The following is a 15,834-nucleotide window of genomic DNA, read 5'->3' as shown; positions in this document are numbered from 1 at the left end:
AACATCCATTCAACAGAGGTTGATGAATGAGGACTGGCTGGCAGGGCTCATGGCAGCAGGGGACTTCCAGGCAGTAGGAGTCTGCAGCAGCCCAGGTAAGCCTTCCACTCTTAGCTGGCTTGTCTACCAGGTGTGGGAAGTGGCAGTGGGTGGAAGTTGACCTCTCTTGCTCAGCAGCCTTCAAGGAGAATATCAGGCAGCAAGAAGCACAAGCTGGCTAGGGCAGAATGGGTCCAGTGTGTAAGGGGAAGAGAATATAGGGATCCTCCTCCCCTCATCAGGAGTAGCTCCTCCACTAGCAGCAATGCCAGCAAGGATGGGGAGTCCAGTGAGGAAGGGGAAGCGAGGTCCAGGGCTCTGGCAACACAGAAGAGCCCCTGCTACACGTGAGGGAGGAAGAGAGAGGGGGGGAAAGGGGGAGAAGGAAAACATGGAGCGTAGACCCTTCCCCCCCCCCGGTTCCGGAATTACGCAGGAGAAGGAGGGGAAGGAGATTTGCCGTCCCGAGACTCTTATGCTGGAAGAAGTCTAGGGGCGGTCCATTGCCGGATTCTGCATCGGACTGAGCAGACATGTTCTACACACCAGTTTCACTGTAAATAGACTGCACTAAATAAAACTGTCTAAAGGCAAGAATGAGGAGCATTGTTACTCTAGAGTAATAATAATAATAATAATAAATTTTTATTTATACCCCGCCCTCCCCAGTCAAAAACCGGGCTCAGGGCGGCTGACACCAACAGAACCACAATAAAACATAAAAACAATTAATTAAAATACAGATTAAAATACAGTATTAAAATTTAAAGTGCAGCCTCATTTCAAGTAGGCCATAAGTGGCTGACACCAACAGAACCACAATAAAACATAAAAACAATTAGTTAAAATACAGATTAAAATACAGTATTAAAATTTAAAGTGCAGCCTCATTTCAAGTAGGCCATAAATCCAAGCCATGAGGGAGAAAAACACAGGGGTCAGGCTGAGTCTAACCCAAAGGCCAGGCGGAACAGCTCTGTCTTGCAGGCCCTGCGGAAAGATGACAAATCCCGCAGGGCCCTGGTCTCCTGGGAAAGAGCGTTCCACCAGGTTGGGGCCAGTACTGAAAAGGCCCTGGCTCTAGTAGAGGCCAATCTAGCCATCTTATGACTCGGGATCTCCAGAATATTATTGTTTGTGGACCTTAAGGTCCTCCGCGGGGCATACCAGGAGAGGCGGTCCCGTAGGTACGAGGGTCCCAAGTCACATAGGGCTTTAAAGGTCAAAACCAGCACCTTAAACCTGATCCTGTACTCCACCGGGAGCCAGTGCAGCTGGTAAAGCACTGGATAAATGTGATCCCACGGCCGGGACCCTGTAAGGAGCCTCGCCGCGGCATTCTGCACCCGCTGGAGTTTCTGGGTCAGCTTTAAGGGCAACCCTGCGTAGAGCGAGTTACAATAGTCAAGCCTGGAGGTGATCGTCGCATGGATCACTGTGGCCAGATCGGGGCGAGAGAGGTAAGGGACCAACTGCTTGATGCGGCGGAGATGGAAAAATGCCACCTTTGCTGTGGATGCAACCTGCGCCTCCATGGAAAGGGAGGCGTCAAAGGTTACACCCAAACTCTTGACAGAAGGCGCTGGTACCAATTGAGCCCCTGCAAAAGATGGGAGTTGGCCCCCCAACCCCATGTCGCCCCGACCTAGCCAGAGGACCTCGCAACAACCCCCTGACACAGTGTATGGCAGCCTCCAGTGCCCTTAGCTGTTTGCCTCTTTAACCTTGTCTTGCCTGCCTTACTCCCAACCATAAGCTTCTTCAAACAGACTGGTTCACAAGAGAGGGGTGAACCTGCTTACCATTTGGACAAGAGGTCTCCCCATGTCTCAAGGATTTTCTCTGCACATTCTTTGGAAACGTCTCCAGAACCACTCAGGAGAGGCTCGTCGTTATCTGTAAGACACAAAACCCGCACAGAGGAAGGGGACATGAGAGCAAGAAGCACCATTTCTGACCTCCATTTAGAGGGAAATACTAGGATGCACTACACCTGTTGGATGAGGCTTAACCAGTGCAAACATGGCACAGACAGCAGGGTGGTGTAGCCCAAGCCAGAAGAGGGGGGTGAAACAACACATCCCTATTTTATTCTGGGAAGCAGGAAAAGATGCTGGGCATGGGGAGCCCTTTCCAAGCAGAAGGTGGCTCTCTCTCTCTCATGCGTAGTCTTCCAGGCTTGTGAGCCAGAAACAGAGGGGGTGCAGCAACACATTGGGCTCTTCTCTTATACTGTATGCTGCATTCCAGCAATGCAAAATTTAGAGGTTTCTACACACTCACCCACACAAACCTCTATCCCTGGAAGCAAGCGGCGAAAGCACCTGAGCAGGACGCAGCCTATGGGGAGCCCTGAGGGCTGGACAGAGACCTGTAGGGTTCAATTCAGCCACCAGGCCTGAGGTTCCCCACTCATGCTCTATAGTCATGGTCAAATAAACCACACATACTACAGAGCAGAAACTGAAATTCCATAAATAGGATCTGATCACCCCCCTGACACAAACACACAGCCTATGCCCCTCCTAGCCCCCCCCCACTTGCCAGCCCAGAACAAAGCCCTGCGCTGAAAGCACCAGTCGGAGTTCTTAGCAGATCACTTAGGATGGTGAGCAAGGGCTCCACCACGGCCAACAGCTAAACGGGGCATAAAATCATAGAATTATAGAGTTGGAAAGGCCCTCAAAGGTCCTCTAGTCCAACCCCCTGCAGTGCAGGGATCACAGCTAGTTAGGTACCTGCCAAATATGACTCTTGGCTTCATGAAAGCATGGGGAATGCTAGGATGGTAGAGGAAAAGGAAAAGCAGATTAAGTCAACCGAACGCAGTCTTGCCCAACCTGATGCCCTCCACATGTTTTGGACTGAAGTTACAGTAGCCCCAAGCAAAGCTGCTGTAGAGAAACAGTAGTATTTACAGTTACCTTCAGCTTTGAAGCCTTCAGTAAAAACACATATAGGGCTGCTCAATACCAGCTTTTCAACATCACAATGTATCACCAGCTAAACATCGTGATATAGTGATACATCCCCATGTTGATAGGAAGAAGCATCGGCTCCAGCCCTGCGAGGTGCTGGGATGAAACCACCCCTGCCAGCACCTGGCGCAGGGAGGAAGGAGGCAGCAGCTGGAGAATGAAGGTTAGGTGCCAGCCGGCCAGCCCCACCCATGATGTACTGCCAGGTGAAGACGCCATCGCGACCTGGCCCTCGAATCAGTCCTGAGTGATATATCAATACATCGCTCAGGCTTAATATTTGTAACCTTCCCTGATTCACAGCAAGAGGCCATCTTGACAAAGCCATCTCCTTGCTCTGCTTCGGAGGGACACAGCCAGTCCCTTCTTACCTTCCTCTTCATCATCCTCTGGTGGGGATGGTATCATGGAGCCCTGAGATCCGGACTGCGGCAGGCGGAGCACTGGGCTGGCGGTGGTTTTTCTCCTCTCCCTTTCTGACTCACTCTCCAAGCATATGACTTCATAGAGTGTGTCTGTGCTGTTCTTTCGGTCCTTCTGCTTTATCTGAAGGATACAGGACAGATTAGGTTTCAGCACTGTGGAAGAGCTTGACAAGAACTCGCAAGCAACTTTCTGTAAATATCTGTGACTAGAAGACACAGGAGGAAGAAATTATTCCTATTCAACAACCACAGAGGAGGAAGAAAGAAAATAATTTTGGTTAGTCTTTCCGGATTCCAGAGAGACATCTGCCAAAGGTCCTTTGCTCTGTGACCAAAACGGCAAAACTTTATCTTAAAGCGCTTTGCTCTTTTTCTCAGAAGGCCTTGATGCATAGGCGCAAGAGGGCAGGAGTGAGGGAGGGGGAGAAGGAGGAGGTATGTGGAACTCAGACAACTTTCTATAAGGCAGCAAGACAAGACCTATGGACCTTCTGGGGGTGGTTGAGAAGCTTATTGTGGTTCAAGTGTTGGGACCAGGACCTGGTAGACGAGGGGGCAAGTCCTCACTCAGCTAGGGAGCTTACGGAGTGACCTTCAGCCAGCCAAGGTCTCAGCCTAACCTACCTTATTGGGTTGGATGTGAGGATAAATGAGGAGGCAGAGAACCATATATGCCCCTTTGAACTCCTTGAAGGAAAGGTGGGATAAAAAGTTAATAAAAAATAAATAAAACTAAAATATTTTCATTTCAACCTCTGATTCACTGTTCAGAGTTCCTGCCTTACAACCAGGTCCAAGATGCCGCCCCCCCAAACAGAAACCCTTTCCAAAAATTAAGCTCAGGCTTCATTTTTTTCTGGAAAAAAGTGAGTTATTCTTTTCACCAGGCTGTCGCCACTGGTAAAATTCCAACACCACTGGTAAATAAAGATAAGCATATACCCTTAACCACTTGCAGCGTATTGTGTTACTTTCTGCCTGCTCTTATGTCTGTAAGAACCAGGTTCTCTTTGGAGGTCTATCAGGCAAAATCTCTTTAGCACCTCTTCAAAAGAAATACCCCAAAACAAAGCAGTGCGCCCCTCCACCCACAACACCCAAGATGAGCCTGGTCATTGTAAAGAGTCAGATTGGGGCCTGAAAACAAGCCAAGGCCAAATGAGATAACAAGCCTCACAATGAGAGTGGGTGGAGCGAGACAAGAGCCAACAGAATTAGCTCAGTAAGATAAACTTCCTTAAATTAACAAGGCTTATGCTTTTAGGGCCAAGAGAACCAATTGTTCAAACTTCTCCACATTTCACCTTCAAGAGAGGAGAACATAACCTCAGAGACTTCCCACACACCCCTGCCCAAAATGCCAAGGCATGAAGTTTCACTTGAGCCTCAAATGTGCTGCAATCGTCTTCCTTTGATTTACAAGCAACTCCTCATTTGTGTGGGGTTGTATTCTGGGTCACTATGCGCATCAGCAGTCGTGTATAAGCCCATTCTGCACCCCCTTCCAGGGCTGAAAAAGATGTGTGTGTCAGGGGTTGCGTGTCAATCAGATGTCACCTGTACTATTTATTTGATTCACATCCTGCCTTTCCCCTCAATGAGCTCAAGGTGGCGTACATGGTGCTCTTCCTCCCCATTACATCCTCCAAGCAATCCTGTGAGGTAGGTCAGGTAGGTTATTGTCTGGCATCACTGGCATCCTTGGGGTTTAGGAGGGAGGGAGGGAGGGAGGGAGGGAGGGAGGGAGGGAGGGAGGGAGGGAGGGAGGGAGGGAGGAGGGGGGCAGACAGAGACTGAGGCTCCAATGGACACTGCACACGGTCTAGCCAAGGATCTCCAGAAAGTCCATCACTTGAACTTTGAACTTTACCATCACTTGAACTTTGAACTTTTAAGTGACACACCACGACACCCACCAACCCAAGCAGCCCAGATATGGCTGCAGCCCCACTCTCCCAACTCTCCCAGCAATAGGTGGGAAGCACTGACGGGACGCAGGTGGCGCTGTGGGTTAAACCACAGAGCCCAGGGCTTGCTGATCAGAAGGTCGGCAGTTCGAATCCCTGCAACGGGGTGAGCTCCCGTTGCTCGGTCCCTGCTCCTGCCCACCTAGCAGTTCGAAAGCACGTCAAAGTGCAAGTAGATAAATAGGAACCGCTACAGCAGGAAGGTAAACTGCATTTCTGTGTGCTGCTCTGGTTCACCAGAAGCAGCTTTGTCATGCTGGCCACATGACCTGGAAGCTGTACGCCGGCTCCCTCGGCCAATAATGCGAGATGAGCGCGCAACCCTGGAGTCGATCACGACTGGACCTAATGGTCAGGGGTCCCTTTACCTTTACCCTTTACTGCCTGTGCAAGGGTTGGGCTCAAGCCCTCAAACGGCACTCTGTCCAAAAGTTTAGCTTTCTCCTCCATGCGAGACCAGAGTCCCAGACGAACATAACTCAAAGGACCACAGTGTTAGGGAAGGAATGAAAGGGCCCACCCCACAATAGCCACACCCCTAAGGATGTGACCCACAAGCGTTACCTGCTTCAGCTTCAGGAAGAAGTTCTCTGTGGAGCTCCGCTTGCTGAAAGGCCAGAAGAGCCTCTCGCTGGCAGGGCACACACGGACTTTGGTCTCCAGCAGGAACCGCACAGGCTCCTGCACCTCAGTGATCACCAAGTCGACAGCCGTGGTCAGGAACAGCACTTTGTCTAAGGAGAGGAAGCAGGGAAGCTGGTGTTTCCCCTCAGGCCATTCAACACAGCTCTTGCCCTGTGCCTATGTCCCAAATCGACCATGCCAGTGTTTCCAAGAGACATGTAGCCAAACCCCAGGTACATCTATACCATGGTGACCAAATGGGGTTATTCCCAGGTTAAGGGTGAACAGCACTGTAGCTGAAAGTTGTTGTTGTTGTTGTAGTAAGTTGTTGTTGTTGTTGTTGTTGTTGTTGTTGTTGTTGTTATAACATAAAACACCTCACATTTCCCCCACCTGTTAAAATAACTTTTACTGTGATCTGAAAACATTTGCACATCTCCCCATCTCGTTTAATATCAGAGATTGCAAGGAAAGGGGTGTCTTCCCTTTAAAGTCCCTGAGTTTGGGAAGGGAGACAATTTGCAAAGGCTTTTTCAGGCCTCTCCCCTATCTCACTTCAATCTTGAAAGTGGGGCGGGGTGTGGAGTTTGCAAAGCATTTGGCAATGGAAGGGCAATGGAAGGGATTTTTTCCAGCACTGTCTCTGCTTCTTTCTTTTTGCTTGCCTTATTTATCTATTGATTAATAAAAAATATTTTTAAATTGATATTCATTAAAAAATATCAAAGTGCCTTGACTATGTGTGCCTGTTCCCAGCAGGGAACCAGCATGAGCAGCCAAAACTGAGCAGGATTTAGCCCCTGCTCTTCAGCTGACAAGTGGAGGGCTAGATCCTGTTTGGGGCTGCAATTGTCTGTCTGCACAGCCAAAGCAGAATTGAACCCCACCTCCCTGTCCATCATGAGTGACATCAGCTGAGGGACAGGCAGGTGTTGTTTGTAGGAAACGGTCTTGCAGGCCAAACCTCATCTTGGTGGGCCAAGATTGGCTTGCGGCCTGGAGGTTCCTCACCCCTACCTTAATTAGCCTATGACAGAGAACCTGGTGCATTTCCTCCCAAAAGAGCACTCCATAAACCAGGCAATGTTGTAGCTCACAGTCAGTATTTTGAATAGAATCCAGAAACAAAGTGATCTCCCAGCAAGGGGAATTACATTTCCCAGCATTTGCTCCACATCTTATGTGGGCTGTCCTATCGTTTTGGTGCTATCCTCCTGCCACTGCTCCCACCTGAACTGTCTTCCAGAGTCTGGCTTGAAGGGTTAGGACACAGAGACATCAATTACGTCTCCATGCCACACCCACACCCACACCCTGACTCAACGCCATCTCAGCTTGACAAAACATTCTTCTGAAGTTACCCCATTCTTCCATCCCATCAAAGTTCCTTCCTTCCTATTCTTCCTGATTTTATAAAAGCATGACAACAAACAAGTAGGCTTTAACTAAAGTCAGAAAGGAATTCATTTCACTTGCTTCGCAGAACAGTAATTGTATCAGTTCCACTGTAGTACAGTAATACCTCGGGTTACGAACGCGATCCGTTCCGGATCACAGTTCGTAACCCGAAAAGTTCGTAACCCGAACGCTGCGCAAAGTGCCATTTTGTGCATGCGCAGACTGCGCACGCGCGCGCAGCAAAATCACTTCCGGGGTTGCACAGTTCGTAACCCGAACTGTTCGCAAACTGAGGTGTTCGTAACCCGAGGTACGACTGTACTAAAAAGAAATCCTCTGTATGCTTCTTTGAGTGTACCATACTCCAATACAACTCAGTGCAGCTTATACCCACCTAGACCTGCAGAGGACTAGCAATTCTAATGTGAAACAGCCATGGTGAAAACTGATAAAAGGCAGTCTTATTTCAAGGTTAGTTTATCCAGAAAACTTTAGTCTCCGGCTCCACCCACTGTCAGTATGTGGCTTTGAACAGATGACCCCAGACGGAATGAGGTCCTCGATAGGAAAAAGATTCCCTATGTTTGACTATCTGGGATTGGCCACTGATCATTGCATACATATCTAGAAAAATATACAGGAAACAACTTACATATCTCAAGCAATCTGACCCAAATAGACAAAGTCATTGATCACAAACCTTTCGGTGTTTCTTCATTCAGTTTATGGAAGTGTGGAGACTTTGTGTTCCAGCTCCCGGTGATGACATAGGACTTCCCATCAGAACTTTTGCCCATAGACTCCTAAAACCACAGAACAGGGTGAGTTAAAACAAAGCCCATAGGCTCTGCTCGATCACATCACAAAATGCACTTGAAATCACCTGGAAACACACAAGCAACATGTCATTTAGTGAGACTATTTGAGGGGGAAATCTCTGGAAACTTAAGGGCACCTTACCAGATCCAACAGGTACATATTGCCACTCTGCACATCCTTCCCAGGGCTAAGGAGGAGGCCAAAACACCTGTGATTTAAAAAGAAAAAAGCCAACCTCTAGCAACCATTTCCATGTGGAACTGTAGTTCTGAAAAAGGTAGTCAGATTTTTACAGGGTACTTTGGTGGAGAAAAGCCACCGTATGTACTTAAACTGTTTAACTTCCCCATCAGCTCTTAGAGAAGAACTGAAATGAGGAATTGGGCAGCAGGGTTGGAGGAGATTTTCAGCTCAACAGTACTTTACAAGTCAAAGTACTTTACAAGTACTTTACACTGTACTTATTTTATAGTTTTTATCATGCTTTTCAGGGAGTCTCATCATAAAGTGGTGAACACAATACAAAAGACACCATCCAAAACTTAATACAACTCCAAACCTTAAAAATGCCAGCACACACAAAACCCCATACAATTCACCAAGCACAGTAAGAATAAATGTTAGCAGCATTTCAGCATTCCACAAAACAACAACTTTATTACCCTGTTTCTCATATTTTAAGACATACCCATTAAAATGGGCCATAGCAGGATTTTTAAGCATTCAAGGAATATAATCCATACTCCGAAAATAAGACATAGTGATAGGCGCAGCAGCAATGCCGGCCGCGGCAGGAGGAGGAGGAAAAAAATAAGACACCCCCTGAAAATAAGCCATAGTGTGTTTTTTTGAGGAAAAATAAATATAAGATGGTGTCTTATTTTTGGAGAAACACGGGGTATTTGTACCCCACCTATCTGACTGGGTTGCCCCAGCCACTCTGGATGGCTTCCAACAGACATAAGAACACAATAAAACATCAAACATTAAAAAATTTCCTTATACAGAGCTGCCTTCAGGTGTCTTCTAAAAGTTGTGTAGTTCTTTATCTGATGGGAGGGCATTCCACGGGGAGGGCACCACTACCAAGAAGGCCTTCTGCCTGGTTTCCTGTAACTTCTCACAGTGAGGGAACCTGTGTGTGGGCTGAATGATGGGGGCAGCAGGGAGGGGGCCTGTCTGATCTTACTTTGGGAGAGAATTCCATGGGTGTGGGGCCACCACCAAAGATGCCCCTTCCTGCATGCCCACCAAAGCTCTTCAGAGGAAATAGACACAAAGTTACCTTTCAATTGCCAGTTCTTTGTTGGTTGTCTGTTGTACGTAAATGACGATCTTCTTGTCAATGCCTTGGCGCAGTTTAAAGCACTGCCGGTCCTTGTCCTTGGGGACAGCACTGTGGTCAAAAAGGGAAATATTCACACGGTCCTCTTATTTGTAGTCACACATTTGAGAACAGAATCAGTAGGCAAGTGACAGTTTTCACAGCCTGGTGAGTCCAGAGAGTTGGTGATTCGACAAGGACAACAGCATGCCCTAAAACAGGAATCACCACAATCTGCAATCACACACATGCCCCTCTCTCTTGCTTTCCATCCCACACCTGAAATAAGGCTTGGGGGCAGGGAGAATCAGTGCTTATAGTTTCTTTCAAGCATATTGGGGGTGGTGAGTAGTCTTAATGGAAAACAGCAGCTAGGGAGGCAAGAATTAATCTCCACAACAACAATTAGGCTTGAAAAGGCTTTTTAGAGCCTGATTGTGGCAGGGTATGGAAGGATGGTAGGAAATAAGTGTTTCAACCAATATTTGAGAACAAATAGTAGAGTGTAGAACAGGGGTCCCCAGACTTTCTGCGCGGCGGGCCGGTGCCCGCCGCGCCGACCGCGCGGTGGGCCGGAGGGCAGGGGAGTGCGCGCGCAGCGGGCCGGAGGGCGGGGGAGTGCGCGCCCGTGCGCATGCGCACACGCACACGGGTGGGAAAAAAATCGCCAAAAATCGCTTGTGCGCATGCGTATGGGCCTCCCCCGACCCGGAAGTGCACCAGAAATGACCTCTTCCGGGTCGGGAGAGGCCCATACGCATGCGCACAAAGGATTTTCGGCGATTTTTTGCCGATTTTTTAGATCATCGCTGCGCCGCGCGCCGTGAGAGCGGGCGGCGGCAGCGGGCGGCGGGAGTCGTCGCGGGCCGGATTGGAAGGCCGATTGGGCCGCATCCGGCCCGGGGGCCGTAGTTTGGGGACCCCTGGTGTAGAAGAATGAAAACATAAGGAACTGGAAGCCCGAGCATGGGGCGAGAAGATCTAAGATTTAGCTGAGGTGATCATTGAAGACTGGGGTTTGTTTTAAAAAGAACCTAAGATGCACTAGAATTGTAGACGCACTGACCACTGTATTCTGCTCTGGTCAGACCTCACCTGAAGTACTGTGTCCAGTTCTGGGCACCACAGTTCAAGAAGGATACTGACAAGCTGGAACGTGTCCAGAAGAGGGCAACCAAAATGGTCAAAGGCCTGGAAACGATGCCTTATGAGGAACGGCTTAGGGAGCTGGGTATGTTTAGCCTGGAGAAGAGAAGGTGAAGGGGTGATATGATAGCCATGTTCAAATATATCAAAGGATGTCATATAGAGGAGGGAGAAAGGTTGTTTTCTGCTGCTCCAGAGAAGCGGACACGGAGCAATGGATTCAAACTTCAAGGAAGAAGATTCCACCTCAACATTAGGAAGAACTTCCTGACAGTAAGAGCTGTTCGGCAGTGGAATTTGCTACCAAGGAGTGTGGTGGAGTCTGGTATTTAATAGTATTAAAAAACAATTTAAGAAATATATCTGCCATGTTCAAATATATATAGCCATGTTCAAATATATCAAAGGATGTCATATAGAGGAGGGAGAAAGGTTGTTTTCTGCTGCTCCAGAGAAGCGGACACGGAGCAATGGATTCAAACTTCAAGAAAGAAGATTCCACCTCAACATTAGGAAGAACTTCCTGACAGTAAGAGCTGTTCGGCAGTGGAATTTGCTACCAAGGAGTGTGGTGGAGTCTCCTTCTTTGGAGGTCTTTAAGCAGAGGCTTGACAGGCATATGTCAAGAATGCTTTGGTGGTGTTTCCTGCTTGGCAGGGGGTTGGACTGGATGGCCCTTGGGGTCTCTTCCAACTCTATGATTCTAAGAGAATGTAGTTTCCTATCAACAATACGCACAACACTCTCTTTTGAAAGAGGCACCAAGATTTTTTTTTTATAAAAAATGAATTTTTAAAAACTAGGCCACCAGTCTGTTTGACACTCGTAGAGCTGCTATGGCAAGACTGGACAGCAGGTGGCCTCAAAGCTCTATGACTCCAAAGGCAGTGCACATCAGAAGCAAAAAAAGGGTGGTCACTAGATAGAAGCATGCTAAGGATACAGGTCTTCAGTTTTCTGGGCTTGGCAATGGGCGCTCAAATGCAACAAAGTCAAGAGACCAGTATCTCCAGCATGTATCCAATTTTTTTAAAAAAACAAAACCTTAATGCACACAGAAAAAACCCGCTATGAGGGAAGGAGGCTGGAGAAGATGGGCCACTGGCCTGATCCAACAAGGCTCTTCTTATGGTCTTAGGAGGCCTCCTCTTTGGATAGTAATGTGTGTTACTTCACTTTAAAAATATGGTTGACCAGCCCTGGTGCCTTTGTGGGGCCTTCCTGCTCCTTCTGCTGGGAGGGGTCCTGAACTTCTGCCCCAGAGTGCTGCCCTGTCAGGAGCAGGATCCAGCCCTCCCACCCTGGTCCAGCTGCAGGGTGGCTTTTCCATTCTTAACAAAAAGGGCCACCACTGAACAAAATCCAAACCAGAAGAAAACAGCACATAAAATTCCCATACCTGATTTCGAACAATGTGCTTCACATTTACTTCATTTTTATTTTGTGGTAGCCAACGGAGTCATATTAATTTCAATGGGTCTACTCTGGGAATGACTTAGTCAGCTATCACCCATTTTACCTTCCCATTTACTGACACCTCATTAACCACACACCCTGCATCATTCATAAAAAATAAAATATACACCATTTTTAAAAGGTTAACATAATAAAATAAGACTGTATCCACATAAAGTCCATTTCAAGCAACATAAAACAATTCTTTAAAAAGCATTTTAAAATCCCGCCAAAAATAACTTGGACTATATTCCATGTTAAAAGGGGTTCTGGAGAGAGGCGTCAAATGAAGAGGAAGTGGGGAAACCACACCTGAAATATCCTTTCCCATCATCTTCTTTTATTTCCAGAGAAACGGAGAAAGTAAAGATGTCACTGTCTGGCGTCTGCGGGGCACAGGGGACAGCAAGCGGGGTTTGTTTGGCAGAGCGGCGGAAGGCGGTGGCAAAACTGTACAGGATCCGACTCACCTGTGGACACAAAGAGCCAGAGAGAAAGAAAGTCAGCAGCTGGGATTCCTAGTGGGGAGCAGAGTTAGGAAAATGGCTCTTTTGGTATTTCTGAGGGTGGAGTGAGTTCATGACTGGCTTAACAGCTATACAGTTTCAACACAGGGCTGGTAAGACACTCTAATGTAGTTTTCCCCAACCTGGTGCCTTCCAGAGGTTTTGCACTACAACTTCACCAGCTCCACCTAGCAGAGGTTAATGGCCAGGCATGACAGGAATTGTAGTCCAGAACCTCTGGAGCACACCAGGTTGAAAGCAGCTCTTATAACTGCTACATTACACCCACTCTATTTGTTTTGATAGGATATGCTTTTCCACTTTCATTAGGATTCTCCAAACTCCCTTCAGTTGCTCAGCCTCACTCTTTGAATTTGGTGCCTGAATGGAACACCTCTGCCATGGCTTCCTTTAACAGTGCAATTCTATGCATGGCCTTTCAGAAGTAAGTCCTACTGTGTTAAGTGTACACAAGGTTGCAGCCCAAGCCTTTGACTATGAGCCAAATCAGAAATTTGTGCCAAAATCTAACAAATTATTCCATCTTGCAAGTGCATATCATGAAATCCTTCTCAGCAACACTGCTCGTTATCAATGCAGAGAATAAAGACCTGGTCACAGTCAGAGTTTAATGAGCCTAGCACAGAATAACTGAAGCATAGTATGATGCTAAACTGTCAGCACAAATAAAGGGTGGAAGCAGAAGATCTGCATCATCAGAGTTAGGTAAACATAAAGGGACCCCTGACCATTAGGTCCAGTTGTGACCGACTCTGGGGTTGCGGCGCTCATCTTGCGTTAATGGCCGAGGGAGCCGGCATGGAGCTTCCAGGTCATGTGGCCAGCATGACAAAGCTGCTTTTGGCGAACCAGAGCAGTGTACGGAAATGCCGTTTCCCTTCCCGCTGTAGCGGTACCTATTTATCTACTTGCACTTTGATGTGCTTTCGAACTGCTAGGTTGGCAGGAGCAGGGACCGAGCAACGGGAGCTCACCCCGTCGCAGGGATTCGAACCGCCGACCTTCTGATCAGCAAGCCCTAGGCTCTGTGGTTTAACCCACAGCGCCACCTGCGTCCCTATCATCAGGGTTACTATGTATAAATAAGAAGATACTGACATTATACAAAGGAGATTCCTCCTTTGGCAGGAAGAGGAGGATACAAATGTAATTTATAAATGAAATATACCTAGCTGCCTTAATACTGAGTCAGCCCATTGATCCTTCCCGCTCAGTATTGTCCACACTGATTGGCAGCGACTCCCCAGGGTTTCTAGTATAGGGTCTCTCTGGAGATGCCAGGGATAGAACCTGGGATCTTCCCTACGCAAAGCAGGAGCATCAACAAAGGCAAAACAGGCGCTGAACTTACAGCTTCTTGGATTTCACACCGGAAGACATGAATTCTGAAGAGCTCTGAGTTGTAATGGCTTTCAGTGAAAGCGAAGCAGTCGCTTTCTGGAGTCCCGTCGTGCCCCCGCACACAGAACAGGATCTTGTAAATGGGGTAGTTGGCTATTTCGGTGTTCGTTGGGGGTTCTAGCAGCCTAAAGAGCAAAAGGGAGAAATGAAGGTGTGAACTGCAAATGCTTCACCTTGAAGACAGACAAGCTGTAAATAGTTTAACGATGGATGCAATCATTAACTAATTAACTGGTCAATTTAAGTGAGCAAAATCTTTTCTAATAGGCTAAAAAAAGCATCTAAATTGAGCAACTTAACTCATATTCAGAAGTGCACCTTCTGTGTTTCTGCTTTCTTACTTACTGAATGCTTTTACAGCTCTCCTCAAAGGAAACAAAGGTGGTGTTCAAAGAAACGTGTTTCCCTGATGGAGGACTGTTCATACTTGATGCTCAGCATGACCTATGGGATGGCTTTGAAAATATGAATTTGTTCCCTACTCTCTTGAATCACTCTGTACCATCCCAAGAGTATTATACTTGTATTATATTTGTAAATGCCAGGTTCACTGATTGGAGGGCATCATCAGGCCCTCACTCCCACAAGCAAAGACTTCCCCTAAGGCAGGCATCCCCAAACTGCAGCCCTCCAGATGTTTTCGCCTACAACTCCCATGATCCCTAGCTAACAGGACCAGTGGTCAGGGATGATGGGAATTGTAGTCCAAAACATCTGGAGGGCCGAAGTTTGGGGATGCCTGCCCTAAGGCAACATGGCTTTCCCTACCTCTCCTCCCACCCCCAATTGGCTTCAGGGGTAGGAGAACCCTCAGAACAGTGTGGGGTAAGCTGAATTGCTTGCTCTGTTGGAATAACTGTCATAGGGCTACACTAAATTCCTTCCACTGGACATTACAGATAATTTAAACAAGAATTTTGTTCTTTTGCTGATGTTAAAATCTTTCATCCACAAAAATAAGAAGTTGCAGGAGCAAACTAGACAATAATGCCTCCATTCTTTCTTTGAGTTTAATGCCTGTTATCTGAAAAATAATAAAATCAGTGCTAGCACAGAAAAGCCAGCACTAGCCACCAGAACACCTGGGAGGCTGGGGGAGCGAACTTCCCTTCACTGCCTTCCCCACCACCTACCTGCCTTTTTGCTGCTGCCAAATGCCTATGGATAAGAGACCAGAGAGTTGGCAGTGAACCATCTAGCCTGGTGAGAAGATCCCTAGCCCAACTGAACTGCAGTCACAGTGGAGTGAAGCGAGACCACACACTTACCTACAGCACGAGTTAGCTTTATTTGTATATTTTGCCCATTAACTTAAGATTTTGCACTGTATTTGTATCTAGATTCATTTCTTTGCAATACAGTAAGCCTGCAACGTTCGCACATTTAACTTGTGTGCATTCAGCTTTACAAGCTTCAGAAAATAATTTGTAAAAATTAAAAAGGGGTTGGGCGTCTGGGGAAAAAGGTGTTTGCAACCTCACACACCATTTCACCTTAAGTGTTTTGAGTATACGTGATTTTGGCTTTAGGCACAATCTCCAGAATGTAACCCCTGCGTAAGTTGTGGGCTTGCTGTACTGGCATTTATCCTACATTTCCTGAATTTTTTTTTGTCTTATTTGAATGCCCTGACATGGTCCATAGCAAGTTGTGTGTATTCCCCCCCCCCCATGCCCATGTTTTGTACTTTGATAAACTGCTTTAGCACTGTGGACAAACAGCATAAAAATA

The 15,834-nt window shown here is 47.3% G+C and overlaps 1 protein-coding gene across 3 annotated transcripts in view; it reads right to left on the bottom strand.

Moving 5' to 3' along the window:
* The window catches only part of RABGAP1 (RAB GTPase activating protein 1), a 101,575-nt gene that overhangs the window by 60,971 nt on the left and 24,770 nt on the right, over positions 1 to 15,834 (bottom strand). For 2 of the 3 annotated variants that reach the window (XM_060270299.1, XM_060270300.1), the window contains 8 exons: positions 14,054 to 14,228; positions 12,488 to 12,645; positions 9,536 to 9,646; positions 8,392 to 8,458; positions 8,132 to 8,234; positions 5,974 to 6,143; positions 3,389 to 3,563; positions 1,842 to 1,935 (listed from right to left, as the gene is read on the bottom strand). In XM_060270299.1, the coding sequence (XP_060126282.1) occupies positions 1,842 to 1,935; positions 3,389 to 3,563; positions 5,974 to 6,143; positions 8,132 to 8,234; positions 8,392 to 8,458; positions 9,536 to 9,646; positions 12,488 to 12,645; positions 14,054 to 14,228 (1,053 nt within the window). Of the gene's footprint in view, positions 1 to 1,841; positions 1,936 to 3,388; positions 3,564 to 5,973; positions 6,144 to 8,131; positions 8,235 to 8,391; positions 8,459 to 9,535; positions 9,647 to 12,487; positions 12,646 to 14,053; positions 14,229 to 15,834 lie in introns of those variants that run through there. The other variant, XM_060270301.1, reaches the window with a different exon arrangement.

Source organism: Zootoca vivipara, chromosome Z (genome assembly GCF_963506605.1).
Source record: "Zootoca vivipara chromosome Z, rZooViv1.1, whole genome shotgun sequence".
Classification (NCBI taxonomy): Eukaryota; Metazoa; Chordata; class Lepidosauria; order Squamata; family Lacertidae; genus Zootoca; species Zootoca vivipara.
Note: the sequence above shows the minus strand (reverse complement) of the source record. Positions and strands in the feature narration are given on the sequence as shown.